At 38.8% G+C, this 14,984-nt stretch overlaps 1 protein-coding gene across 2 annotated transcripts in view; it reads right to left on the bottom strand.

Moving 5' to 3' along the window:
* The window catches only part of UIMC1 (ubiquitin interaction motif containing 1), an 88,331-nt gene that overhangs the window by 27,324 nt on the left and 46,023 nt on the right, over positions 1–14,984 (bottom strand). For both annotated transcript variants that reach the window (XM_033096105.1, XM_033096106.1), the window contains 2 exons: positions 8,305–8,408; positions 3,479–3,632 (listed from right to left, as the gene is read on the bottom strand). In XM_033096105.1, coding sequence (XP_032951996.1) covers positions 3,479–3,632; positions 8,305–8,408 — 258 coding nt within the window. The remainder of the gene's footprint in view (positions 1–3,478; positions 3,633–8,304; positions 8,409–14,984) is intronic.

Here is a 14,984-nt window from a genome sequence, read left to right as displayed (position 1 = left end):
AGGGACTTTGCATAACGCATAATTCCTCTAACTTCCCCACCCTACCTGTAGCCCCAAATTCTGTTCCTAGGCAAGCAGAAGAGTAAGCAGAGACTGGGACAGTTCCAGTGAGGACTCGCTCCTCCATCCGCCAAATTCTGTCATAGAGCCTAAAATGTCACCAGAGAGGGTAATTTAGGTTAGCAAGTTAACACTACTAAGATGAAGAGGAAGCTGTTCTTTAGTGCCATTTCCTTTGCCTCCTATCTTATCTAACCCACAGGAGGATAAAGAGACCCCCACTTTCCTGTGGGTTTACCCAAACCTATCCAGCCTTCACAGCCCCGGCTAAGCCCACTCTCTCCGGGACACCATCCCTATTCACTGCAGCTCTGCTCTTTCCTCTTGCACTTATTGTCAGGGTCATTCATTTGGGTACACAATCATTCACTTTGTGTCACCCTGTAATTAAATTCTTAGGTTAATGCTTATCTCCCCAGTGAGACGGCAAGCTTCTTAGCTGCAGAAATCTTGTCTTAAACCTCTTCAGGAACCCACATAAGGTCTAATATCTAGATGAATTAAAGTTAAAGGCAGTAGGTGATAGAAAGGAATCAAATCTCTGGTTCTAGGTAGACAAGCTGGTGTTGAAAAGAAGTTTGTAGTATTCCAGATTTGTCTTTATTATACTTCTGAACTAATTTTTAAAACAACTTTCCCTATGAAAAAGCAAGTGTGACTGTCATTCGGGACACAGCAGACGTCTTTGGATAGAGGTCTGAGACATTTGGATCAGAGCTGTAAGATACACAGTGCCAAAAATATAAGGGCTTCCAGTTATATCCGAAAACACACATCTATAATGTCTGAAAGAGTCCTCCAGACCAAAGTGTAAATACAATTAAGTAGTATTAGGCAGGGTCACTGACCCTTGGTCCAATGGAATATAGAGAACCTGAAAGGCTTTCCCTGAATGGATGACGATGCAAGTCTCAATCTACTTGGTCCAAATCTGATGGTGTCAGCTTCTCAAGTTCAAGGAGAATGACCTGGTTTCTGGTGTTATAAGTCTGCATTTGGTTTGGAAAAACTCGGAAACAAGCCCGAATCAATTTCAACAGCAAATATTTGGGGCTGTGAGTTACCCCACCACACCCCCAGTAAGGAAGAACAGGCTAAAAAGTAAATATTTTATAGCTGAAAGATGTCTGATGGTAATGAATACTAAAGCTTCCTGTTTAAGGACAACCTATCAAGAGTTCAGTCTGGAAGATATCAGTTGGAGCAGCTCTGTACTGCTCCTTATCTAATAATTCTGATCAGAAGGTCATCTATTCCTGGAGCTCAAGAGGCACTCAGTTTCTCAAACTCATTTATTTCTGGACCTCAATGCTGAGTAGGTTGTTGACTCACATAACTAATACCGATTGAATAAGCATGTTTGGTGAGATAGACAAGATAGTCTCTTCCTTCTCTGATCACCAAGCGCCCAGCCCCAGAATTCTTTCAGGCACTGGAATGCTCTGCTAAAAATCTAACTGAAGAGCTATGTCAAATTAAAACTGCATCTAGAATCCTAGGCCTTCAGAGTTCTTTTATTAGAAAGTTGATGACCAGATTTAGGTCTTCACTTTTCAATGTAGTTAAAAGACTACAATACTATTCATAAGGGTCCTTGAAAAGGATGAGAAAATCTCTGACCTACCGTGTTTCCCCGAAAATAAGACCTAACTGGAAAATAAGCCCTAGCATGATTTTTCAGGATGACATCCCCTGAATATAAGCCCTAATGCGTCTTTTGGAGCAAAAAATATAAGACCCGGTCTTATTTTCGGGGAAACACAGTAATAATTCCACTACTGGGAGTAGTAACAGCAGCTGCAAGTTCTTAAGTACTTACTATGTGCTAGGCACTGTGCTGAGCACTATTAAAGTATCTCACTTAACCTCACAAAAACTAAAGAAGGTCATTACTATTATTTGACAGATGCATAAAGGGAAGCTTGGAAACTAGCATGGGGTCATACACTAGTGAGTGACAAAGGTGGGAGTCCACCTCAGATTGACTGAACTCCAGAGCCCATCTTTTTCACCCAAACTAGGAATATCTTAGGAAATAACCCCAAAATACCCCAAATATAAAATAAAACAACCCCAAAATAAAGCAACAACTTTAGGCATAAGGCTCAGTGCCATGTAAGTACATGACAACTTGAAGCATTCTAAATACATAACAGTTAATGGAAGCAAATCGGATTATAAAATATGTAGGCATTAAAAATATTTTTATATCTAACTTTTAGTGACTCATGAGAAAATTTTATGCTATAAATAGAAGAAGCAAAATACAAAATTTTACATACCGTCAGATCTCAACTATATAAAAAATATATCTGCACATGGAAAGATTATTTACTGTTAAATAAAAAAAGACAAGTTGCAGAATAATATATATACAGCATAGTCCCACTTATGTAAATAGTGTCTGACTCATTTTAAGTATTCAATAAATGTAAGCCATTATTATTATTATTATTATTATTATTAACACATACTACTTTATAATCAGAAAAATCAACAAATTTACTTAAATTATAAGTTTCAGTACTTCCTTATTTAATAAATAAGAACTGTATTACTTTAGAAAAATTAAATAACATGTAACTTTCTTTCCTGGAACTCTTAATTTATAAAATACCTCACAATTATAAAATTTCAGATTAAATACCTCTAACTTATGGGAATCAAACTGCACTGAGAAAAACGTTGCAACAATATTGATCATCTAAGTATGGTTACATTCAGCATGTTGGACCACAGAAAACTGTGCTGACACTATTATACATGTTTAGAGTTTAAAGTCATAGATAGAAAGGCAAGATCAGCGGTGGTATTTCAAGGGCTGTAATGAACAAGCAAATGCTCTTGGCCAGTATCTCACACTGCATCAAAACTAAGGCTTTAGGTGCATACACTCTTCAAGAGATAACCAATAGATACAGGGTGAGGCAGCAGGCACATGTAGGACATAAATGGAAATTAGGAATATTTTTCAGCTGCTGTCTTTAGGTAGAATTTAAACACATACACACACACACACACAATTCCACAAAGGGCTTTTTTTTGAATGAAAAATGGTCAACTATAGAACTTAGTTCCTCAAGTTCTATAGGAGTCTCAATATTTGAATATGTAAGTTAAAATGCAAGGTCTGGGCTATAGCACTGATTTTTGGCTCACCTATGGCAAGGGACAAGTTGAAACATTAAAAGATGAAAGATTTTTCCCTTCCCTTTTTCCTCAGGTATGTGCAACAAAATAAAATACCTGCCAAAGTAATAAAGAACAGGGAAAGTGCTAGAGAATTAACTAGATAGAAAACAAAACAAAAAACCAACAACTATAACTTTGAAGAAGAGTTGTCTGTTTTTCCTGCACTGTCCTGTACACTATTACAAAGCCATCGTGCAGACAAAGAAGAGTCCTGGTAAGTCTTTACCTGCATCTTGCTCCATCAGCCCATTGCAGTACATGGCATGGCGCTCGATCTTTGTGGGTGGGAAGCCTTGGTCACATAGTGGGCAGGATATGTTGGTACTGGCTGAGAAGGTAAAAGCAGGTATTTCCTTCTCAGCATCTTCCCTGTTACCAACCTGAAGAACATGACAAATGGCAATTGTAACAGCTTTACTTTATAAAATAAATTTTCCCCCAAATAACTGCAAGAGACTCCATCCCATACTTCATGTACTTTCAAAGAAACAATACCAGTTTGCCAAATTCAGGACTGAGGATTGAGAGACATTTAGTGCCTACCTACTATGTGCTAAGCACTCTGCATGTAATACTCATATAATCCTCATAGTAATCTTACAAAGGTACTGACATACCCTTTTAACACATGAAAAAAAGAGTTGTCCAACACAGTAAAGCAACTTGCCCAAAGTTACAGAACAAGTAAGTGGCAGAGCTAAAATTCAAACCAAGGCCTATCTGGCTTCAAAAACTGAGGGTATGCCTCTCTGACTGCACCGCAAGGCACTGTCCGCGCTGGGACAGTACACCGTGTCTGCTGTGTTTTAACAGTCTGTATATATCAACAGCATCTCAAAGACATTTTTGCAATCTCACAAATGAACTGTGATATTGTAGGTGACTTCAGACATAAGGAGTTAGAAAACAAGAGCTCTAAGCAAAAGCAGCACAATGAAAATTTAAGAACTACAGCCTCAGCTTAGACCAGTAAAACATACCACCTCCTGTGTTTTATTTGTGACATGGATTGAAAGAGGAAACACAACTGAGACCCAAATATTTCAGAAGGCCCAAGAAAAGTCATTAAGAGAATTCTGCCGAAGCCATTCTTATACCTGATCTCTTTTGCCCCTCTCAGTATTCTATAGTCACCATTTTTCCTATAGTTGCCAGTATCTCTCAGAGGCAGTCATATTTTACCTTTACAGGTCAGAACTGAGAACTCTGCAGTGACTAATTCAACAGTATGCGTGAGCAGTGCAGCATTACTGCCTAACACTTGCTTCAAAGGACAGCATGTCCTATCCAATCAGTGTGAAACTGTCCTGCATAGCCATTGCTTCCATTTAAGAGCAAGGAGCACCCGGGCTGTCCTTATGCCTTACTACAGGGAAAAAATAAACCATCTTCTGGTACAAGAACAAAACAGGACCAAAACAGCAATGGGTAGATAATCTGAGCTCTAAGCCAACTGGGTTTTTTTGGTATTTTTGGTCTCTATAAGTTTAGGCCATCCCTAAAATCTGCTGCTTGTGAATGTGCCCCAGCAGAGAGGGAAACAGGCCATCTAAATACCAAGTCAAGTAGTTTCTACAATTGCCAGAAAACATTTTCAACATACCTGCCTTTTACTTAAGAAAACATACTCTGAAAGGGAAAAAAAAGATGAGAAAGGAACTAACGGTGGTTGAGCTCCCATACGATGCCAAGCATTTTCCATCTGCATCCCTCACAACAACCCTGCTGGCAAAGGTACCACGAGCTGCAGTATTACAGAAGAGGAAACTGAGGCTTGGAAAGGCCAAGTAACCTACCGATCACAGAGCTAGTAAGTAGACCACCTGGACTCAAGCCTAGGCCCGTGTGGCATCAGAACCTTCAGTACTTCATTCGGCCCTGGCGCGGCGAGAGCAAAAAGCACACCCTCCCACTTTGTTTCTGGAAGCTGACTGTGCCAGGCACTGTTATCCTTCTCTAGGAGGTGGGGAGTCAAGTGGGTTTACAAGTTCTCGGTGTTACTTATTCCAAGCTTAGTCACAGCTTCTCACAAACCCAGGTTCCTCTGTTAGTAAGTTTTACAATGAAAAGTTTCTTGTGCATGCAAAGCCATTTGAGCAAAGGGGAGAAAAAATCAATATATCCTAAAATTTGCAAGTAGTCTGGATTACTGAAAGTTAGTGGTGACTGGGCAGTTACTAGGCATTCTAAAGTTCACTAAGTGCAGAAATGTTATATGACAGGAATGTCACAGTGCTACGCTCCTTTGTATCCATCACCAGCTCTATAAAATGTAGAGAATGTACCTTCAACTATTAATGCATTCAAGAGGGGGTAGTCTGTCTATTGTCCTATTGTGAATACAAGACCACTTTCATTCACACTCATAGGCAACCCAGAAGGTTTCTAAACATTTTTATATTAAAATAAGATTTTTTCCAGCATCATTAAAATGGTCTATTTGAATATTAACTACAATGGAGGAACCACAAGAGAAAAAAATACAAGCAAAACACCTTTTATTAGGACCATGCAGTCAGGGATTCAGTCTCAGCAGAACGGCTTCTACTTCTTTTAAAACACTATACAGCCATTTTTCAAAAGAGGTGGTTGGACACTGAACCTTCATTTCTTAAAGGGCTCTTACCTTCTGGCCTCAAAAGAAACTTCACCTCAAGAAATGGATCCGGTGAAAATAAAAGTATGTCCTACAAATCACCACCTCCGCCCCCCTCCGCCACCAATCACATGTGTAGCTTAGAAAGCTGTTTGTTTAGATCTGTCTCCTCTTCTCATAGGACTCAAAACACAGTTTACTTAAAACCCAACTGACTAAACAGGCTGTTTGGTTCTGAATAATATCCATTAACTTTTCTGAGAACAGATTATCTGAGACTCCAAGTAAGGGAAACTCTCAGGCAAGATATTCAGAAAACATTACTTCCAAAGGAACCTGACCACTGCAGGAAATCAAATCAAGAGAGATCACAGTTCTGCCACAGGTATTCCAAATATCTCGAATACTGTCGAGCAGTTCTCTGTCATTAGTAAGGTAATATCACTGAACAGACACGATACATTACAAAGCAGGAGGATAATAACTGGTTCCACATGCACACTTCTACTTGTGCCAAATCTCTGTGTCTTACATTCTTTATCGAATTTCATCTTCAGAGAAACCCAATGAATAGCTCCATTATACATACGAAGAACTGAAATCCAGAAAAACATTACTTGTCTATGCTCCTAGGCCTCTATCTCTCTATCATTACACTTGTCTAACCACATCGTAATTATAATTTTCTGTTTCTGTGTCTGTCTCCTCCCGTAACAGGACCCTCTGAGGACAGGAACTGTTTTTGTCTTATTTATCTTCATAGCTCAAGAGTCTAAAACGACGACTGGATCTCAGTATACTAACTCTATTATCTGCTAAATAAATGAATAAAATGATTAATTAATAATTTGCCCAAGGTTACAAAGCTAAATGGTGGGATTGGGATTCAAAGTTATGCCACCTAATTCCAATACTCGTGCTCCTTGCACTACACCAAACTACCTTCCAATAAATAAATAAAAACCTTAGGACAAATGACCCTATACACAGATTCTAAGGGCAAAAGTCCACACCCATTACACTATCTTTGTATATATAACATGTGCAGATTTTCTATCTTTCTAGTAAGTGACTTGTAACTAGTAAGTGATTACTTAAAAACTACAGCATCTCTATCTTCTTTTAACGCAACTTTTAAGACAATGTAGAGACATCCACAGATACCAGCAAAGAGCAACACGAAAGGAGGACATTCAATGCAAGACAGGCCATACAATTCCATCTATTTCATGTGTAGTGGTACAGACATATACACTATAAATTCTAAATAGGGTTCATGCTTTTTGCCCCAAAGAACAGTCTCCTTCGCAGTCATGGATGGATAAGAAATCAGCCTTAACTAAAGGCTTGCAGAGAGAGCTTCTTCTGTATGTTGGGATGACTGTGTTAATAACACTCTGTTCCCCCTATCAACATTTAGAAGGTTCTGGTCCCTCCCTAGGAAAAGGACCTGAGGCCATTTTGACATTGTCTAGCAGGATCTGTCCCTTAGTCACTCTGCTGCATGAAGTCTCATCATCTTTCCTACCACCACTGGCATCAGGGAATCTTGGTCTGTCAGTTGTGACAGATCGGGCTCCAGGAAACCAAGCTGTGTGCATGATTCATGAAAGCAGAATTTCTAACCAGTTACCTGCAGTGCAGAAACTAGGAAGAGGATCTAACCTCTACTGTAAAAACTATTTCAAAAAACCTAGAGTATAAAAAGGAGTAAGAATGTAGCCTTTTTAAGGTACTCAGGATAAGACAGTATATATAATACAAACGTAACCAAATTCTTTATTTCCACAGAAAAATCAGTTTAATTCTCAGGCTGCTTTCACAACAGATTTTAAAGTCTTTATTTAAAGGAACTCTTGGTAATTAAATGTTTTATCAGTCTCAATATGAAAAATATACACTGAGAACCTTAATCAGAAGTGTAAACTTGTGTCAATCAGCTTTATGGTTAATGTGAAGTTAGGAAAGGTAGTGTTGCAAATAGAGATTTGCTTATTTTATCATGCTGATATTCTGGCTTTGCATTTCTGATCACATCTACAAATTAGGGCTGAAACTTACAAATATAGTAACGATTTCCAAGACTATTCATCTCTGTTACTTATCAGTATATAATGATAAATACCTCAGACTTCAGAGAGAAATCTGTGTTCAAATTCTAGTTTTACCAATACTGGCAGCTTGACTTTGAACAAATTACTTAAACATCCTAAGCTTCCGTTTCCCCATCTGTAATAGAAATAATAAAGCCTATTAAAAGACTCAAGAAATGGTAACTACTGTTATTTTTGGAAACAATGCTGAACTGATCTTAACTATAAGAATCTCTCTCTGAGATAAGCGTCCCAAAAGCTGCAACCCTCTGTCACCTAAATCTTTTCAGCCAAGGTCAATGTAGCATCGGAGAGGGCTACCAATAGAAAGAAACACTGAAAAAAATTAGAGAGAATATTCACCTCCTTATCTGCCATTATTATTCTTACTTCATCCAGGGTCTCTCTGCTATCTGGAGAGACTTCTCTTTCAAGGTCAAAAGTTTCAGGGGAACTTAGTTGTGTCTCTGTAATTAAAAAATTTAAATCTCATTAATTTTCATTTTGTATTTTCACAGTTAAAAAAACAAACATCTATTTCCCCTAAAGCTTAAGGTATGGTAATACTGCAGTGGCAACATAGATCTAGTTTGTTTCTTCTTTAAGCTTTACTGAGGCATAATTTACATACAACAGAATTCACCAATTTTCAGTATGTAATTTGATGTTTTGACAAATACATATAATTTATACATGGTATTATTTATACCATGTAATTACCACCACGATCAAGATATAAAACATTTCTAGCACCCCAAAAAGTTCTCCCTTTCTAGCACCCCTAAAGTGTACCCCTTTGCAGTCAATCCTCTCCCATTTGGCTCCCTGCAATGACCAATCTACTTTATGTTCCAATAGTTTTGCCTTTTCTAGAATGTCATGTAGTATCGTCTTTTGTGTCTTACTTCTTTCATTTAGTATAATGTGTTTGAGAAGCATCTATGTTATTACATATATCAGTAGTTCATCCCTTTTTACAGCTGAGTTGTATTCCACTGTGGATATATCAGTTTGTTTATCCATTCATTCATTTGGCTTCTTTCTAGCAGAGCTGTGGTTTTAAAATAGATTAACTTTGACAAAAAACAAAAACCTGCCAATGTTAGTTCTGAGGTTAGAGAGATGATGAGAGACAACAAAAATTGAAAGCAGAAAAAGAAAAAAAAATTCTCAACAAAGATATACCTTTCTTTATTTTTTAAGCAGCATCTATTCATTCAACATTAATTAAACAAATATTTATTCAATAAATTCCAGGCATTGTAGCCTGGAGCTACTAGCAATATGGAGATGTAAGATGGGGTCCCTCATAGTCTCACAGTTCAGGGGTCAGCATACTATAGCTGATGAGGCAAATCTAGCCAGCTGCCTGTTTTTGTTAATAAATTTTTATTGGAACACAGCCACACTCATTCTTCTTTGTATTGTCTACGGTTGCTTTTGTGCTAAAATAACAGAGTTGAGTAGTTTCAACAGAGACTGCATGGCACACAAAGCCTAAATATTAGGTTGGTGCAAAGCAACTGCGGTTTAAAAGGTTAAAAGTAATTGCAAAAACCGCAATTGCTTTTGCACCAACCTATACTTATTATCTAGTCTTTTATAGAAAAACTTTTCCAACCTCTGGTCTAGACCCCTATCTCTTCATGTAATAAAAGAACAGTTAAGTATATTTCAAAGAAGGACAATAAATCTGGGGGGAAAATGTGCCTCAGAACACAAATCCAGTAAGTTCTCTGTTATATACACTGTACATCTAACTGGTACTTCTGTGCTTCACAAATACAATGAACGGCCAATGTTGGGCAAATAAAGTACCTGCAAGACACTGCTTCTCAATCAAAAGAAGGATTAAATACATTTCTAATGTTAACTACAGTTTAATACATCATAATTTTTTGAGAACTGGACACACACACACACAAATTTTACTACTTTGTTAGAAAAAGGATTACAGTGCATAAACTTCAAAATCTTTGTCAAGTTTCTCTGAGAGTCATTACTAAAAAAGACAGTCTGTTAAAAACTAATAGCTGCTCACTGTTTGCACTACTGTAACAATAAAAGGTCTTTAATTAAGTTTTTCTGTGAATGGCTAAAATGTTCAACTATAAAGACAATTTAAGAGGGCATTAGTTCCTTAGAAATAAACAACGCTGTTATCATGCACAATGGGGGCATAAGGCTATAATCCTGCTTCTTCAACAGAGTAATTCTAAAAAGATGTTATAATTTTGAATATCAGACCCCTGGAACTGTCAGAAATATGTAAAACAAAATAAGCACTACACTCAATCTGTGTTTCACCCATTTAGAACAGAATTTTTGGACATTTAGATGCATAGCTTCTAAATTTTATTTTTAGAATCACATAGGACTCAGGAGTCTAGCTCCACGGAGAAGTTACGCTTCCTTAGCAACAGGAACAGTTACACTTCCTTAGCAAAACAGTATTTTGCAATCTAATTTAGAAGTGGCTTATGTCAGCAAACAGTTGGACTTAATTAGCAGGCTAATAACAGCAAGTCATGATCGTAAAAGTCATCTAACCTCAGTCATAAAGGTCTTGCTTTTTCCTCTCTCATTAACTAGGACTTTCAAGACCATTGTGTTTTCAGGTTCCTCCTGCGAGATCCCAGGGTGACATCACACGCCATCTTCCTAAACAAACTGAGTGACTTCCAAGCAGGATGGCATAAGCACAGCATTCCAGAGTGCTCCTACCAAAACTGGAGCACTTGATAATGGGTCTATTAGTAGGTATCATTAGGCACTAATCCCAATACATTTCAGATGAATTAAGAAAACACTTTCAATAAAAACCAAAAAGTTAAACTTTATGATATGCTGCCAAATGTTTTCAAGTATTTACAAGACATACTCTTCTTCTTTTTTTTAAGATTTTATTAAAATATAGCTAATATACAATATAAAATTAGTTTCAGGTATACACCATAGTTATTCAACATTTATATACCTAAAGAAGTGATCACCGTTAAGTCCAGAAACCATCTGACACCGTACCACACTATCACAATATTATTGACTATATTCTCTATGTTGTACATGACATCCGCATGACTTATTTGTTTTATACCTAGAAATTTGAACCTCCTATTCCCCTTCACCTTTCCCCCTCCTTTTTAATTTTTCAATTACAGTTGATATTCAATATTTTATATTAATTTCAGGTGTATAGTATAGTGGGTAGACATTTATGTAATTTAAGAAGTGATCCCCCTGACTAGTCTAGTACCCACCTGACACTATACATAGTCATTACCATATTATTGACTATCTTCCCTGTGCTTTACTTTACATCCCCAGGAGTATTTTGTAACTACCAATTTGTACTTCTTAATCCCTTCCCCTTTGTCACCCACCCCCAAACCTCCTCCCATTTGGCAACCATCAAAATGTTCTCTGTATGTATGAATTTGTTTGTTTTGTTTGTTTATTTTGTTCTTTAGATTCCACATATAAGCGAAATCACATTGCATCTGTCTTTATCTCACATACTCCACTCAGCACAACACCCTCCAGGTCTACCCACGCCGCTGCAGATGGCAAGAACCCATTCCCTTCCCTGGCCGAGCAATATTCCATTGTATATATTACCACCTACTCATCATCCATTCGTCCATCGATACACACCCAGGCTGCCTCCATATCTTGGCCATTGTAAGCAATGCTGCAATGAACATATGGACACATTCATCCCCTCAAAGTAGCATTTTGGGTTTCTTCAGGTAATTACCCAGAAATGGGATTACTGGGTCCTTCTTTGTCTCTTGTTACAGCCTCTGTTTTGAAGAATTATTTTGTCTGCTACCCCAGCTGATTTTTCATTTCCATTTTCATGAAATATCTTTTCCTCATCCCTTTACTTTCAGTCTGTATGTGTCTTTCCATCTGAAGTGAGTCTCTTGTAGGCAGCATATGTAAGGGTCTTGTTTTCTTATCCATTCAGCCAGCCTACCTTTTGATTGGATTATTTAATCCACTTACATTTACAGTAATTATTGATAGATAGGTAGTTATTGCCATTTTATTATTCACCTTTTTTTTCATCTTAAAGAAGTCCCTCTAAGATTCCTTGTAATTCTGGTTTGATGTTGATGAACTCCTTTATCTTTTTGTCTGGAAAGCTCTTCATCTGTCCTTCGATTCTAAATGATAGCTTTGCTGGGTAATCTTGGTTGTAGGTCCTTGCTTTCCATCACTTTGAATATTTCCTGCCACTCCTTTCTAGCCTGCAAAGTTTCTGTTGAGAAATCAGCTGACAACCTTATGGGAACTCCCTTTTATGTTACTAGTTGCCTTTCTCTTGCTGCTTTTAGGATTCTCTCTTTGTATTTAACCTTTGGCATTTTAATTTATGATGTGTCTTGGTATGGGCCTCTTTGGGTTCATCTTGTTTTGGATTCTCAGCACTTCCTGGGCTTGTATATTTATTTCTTTTACCAGGTTAGGGAAATTTCCAGGCATTATTTCTTCAAATAGGTTCTCAATTCCTTGCTCTGTCTCTTCTCCTTCTGGCACCCCTATGATGTGAATGTTACTATGCTTGATGTTGTCCCAGAGGCCCCTTAAACTGTCCTCATTTTTTCAGATTCTTTTTTCTTTTTGCTGTTTTGACTGGGTGTTTTCTGCTACCTTATCTTCTAAATCACTGATTTGATCCTCTGCTTCATGTAATGTACTGCTGATGCCCCCTAATATAGTCTTCATTTCAGCTATTGTATTCTTTATTTCTGACTGGTTCTTTTTTTTGTTTCTTTATCTCCATTTTTATGTTTCCTATATCTTTGTTGAAGTTTTCCCTGAGTTCAATAAGCATCCTTATAACCAGTGTTTGGACCACTGCATCTGGTAGATTGCTTGTCTCTATTTTGTTTAGTTCTTTTTCTGGAGCTTTGTTCTGTTCTTTTATTCGGGACATGTTTCTTTGTCTCCCCATTTTGGATGTCTCCCTGTGTTTATTTCTATGTATTAGGTAGGGCTGCTATGTCTCCCGGTCTTAGTAGAGTGGCCTCATGTAGTAGGTGTGCTGTGGGGCTCAGTGGTGCAGTCTTCCTGATCACCTGAGCTGGATGCTCCAGGTGTGTCTCTTGTATGAGTTGTGTGTACCCTCCTGTTGTAGTTGAGCCTTAGTTGCTGTTTGCACATTAATGGGAGGGATTGACCTTCGGGCTGATTGGCTGTGAGTACAGTAGAGGAGCTGCTATGCAGAGGCTGACCCTACAAAGCAGGATTCACATAGCAGGGCTCTGGTGCCTGCCCAGTGTGCTCTTTGGCTGTGACGTCCCCAGAGGTGGCTGGGTGATGCTCTACCTGCGTCTGAAGCTGGCCTCCGGGCGTGCCAGCCCCAGGGCCTCCTGGGAGGAACCACACCTCAGGCCAGGTTCAGCCACAGCCTGTGCCCTGCCCAGAGCCATCTGGCATGAACCACAAAGCCATCCGCAGATGACTGCCACCACACTGGACTTGAGGGTTCCTCAAGAGGCCAAGCTACAAACCAACGCCAGCTGTCGCTACTGTCAGGTTTAGGGATGCTGAGCCAGAGATACAGAATATGCTGAAGCCAGATGCTACATGTTTGGGTTTTGTGAACCTTTGAGAGATTTATGGGAAAGTCCGCTGGATAAGCCCAGACAAGCCGTTTATATGGAAAAGCCACCGGAAGCGGCATTGGTATGTCCAAAAGTTGGGTGGGGTGGGGTCTCAGGGAATTAGGGCCAATGAACAGTGTTAGCTGTGTTGATGGAGACTGAGATATGGCAGCCGCCTGTGTCTGCACGCTGGGATGGGGGCGGGCTCAACAAAGAAACACTGGTTTCCACCAGCTCCTCCACTGGGAGAAAGGTGCCCTTCCAGCCCTCGCCCTGCAGCCAGACAGCTCAGTTTCTCCCCATATGTCCCTGGCACCTTTCAAGCTGCTGCCCCAGTGCTGGAACTCAGAGCGAGTGAGTCCGTCAGCGAGTAAGTCTGTGCACAGGCCCTTTAAGAGGAGCTCTTGGGACCGCAACTGCTCTAGTCTCACTCAGCTACAACCTCTGCTGGTTTTCACAGCCAGAAGTTATGGGGAATTCTCTCCCCAGCACTGAACCCCTGGGCTGCGGAGCCTGGTGTAGGGGCTGGGACCCCTTGTTCCTCCAGGGGGAACCTCTGCAGCTGAGATATCCCTCCCGATTTGTAATGGTCATACATGGGTGTGGGACCAGCCCATTCCACAGCCCCTCCTACTAGTCTCAAGGTGGCCTCTTCTGTATCCATAGTTTTCTTATTTTTGTTTCTTTCATGTTTCTTTCCACAGAAACTCAAACTTAGTTTATACTAGTCTCTCTGACCCTGACAGGTTATATAAGACCTAAAGGAAAACTAGGTATGACTTATAATAACGTTTGTACACCACTTGCTGCCCAAAGAGTTTAAACATTAATAGGAAATCCACTCAATCTCACATGAATGAGGTTACTGATAAATGTAATAGGCCCACTTTTAAGAAAATACAAGCTAAAACAAATTCCTTAGAAAGTAGTGGTTCATATCACAAAATAATTGTTCATAGTATACAATGATTCAACTCAAAAGTTCTCTTAGTATCTTAGTTCATTTAAAATTATTTGTTTATCAAAATATATTCATGTGCATCTCTGAATGAACAGCTCTTATACATCCTAAAGCAAGATACACATATTTTCATCTCTACAATTAACAAAAAGCAAAGTACAATGCTTAATCAGGTTAAATGTTTGTCTGAGATAAAAATATAAGTCAATGAACAGAACTGTGCACAAAATTCAATTTCTTGACTTCCTATATAATACCTTGTGAGTGGCAATGTAAAACTAATAAAAAGCTCTGAGAAAAATCTGCTAAATGACAAGCCACTTTGAGGACAGCCCAACTTTGAGAATCCATAAACCAAAACATAAAGTCCTCTTAGCCCTGAATGTACAATTAAGTGCTATTTCTGATGCTTTGCTGCCATCTCTGATGAGCCTAATAAGCAAACATGCAGACAAAAAAGCCATGTTAAT

This window comes from Rhinolophus ferrumequinum, chromosome 24 (genome assembly GCF_004115265.2).
Source record: "Rhinolophus ferrumequinum isolate MPI-CBG mRhiFer1 chromosome 24, mRhiFer1_v1.p, whole genome shotgun sequence".
Classification (NCBI taxonomy): Eukaryota; Metazoa; Chordata; class Mammalia; order Chiroptera; family Rhinolophidae; genus Rhinolophus; species Rhinolophus ferrumequinum.
Note: the sequence above shows the minus strand (reverse complement) of the source record. Positions and strands in the feature narration are given on the sequence as shown.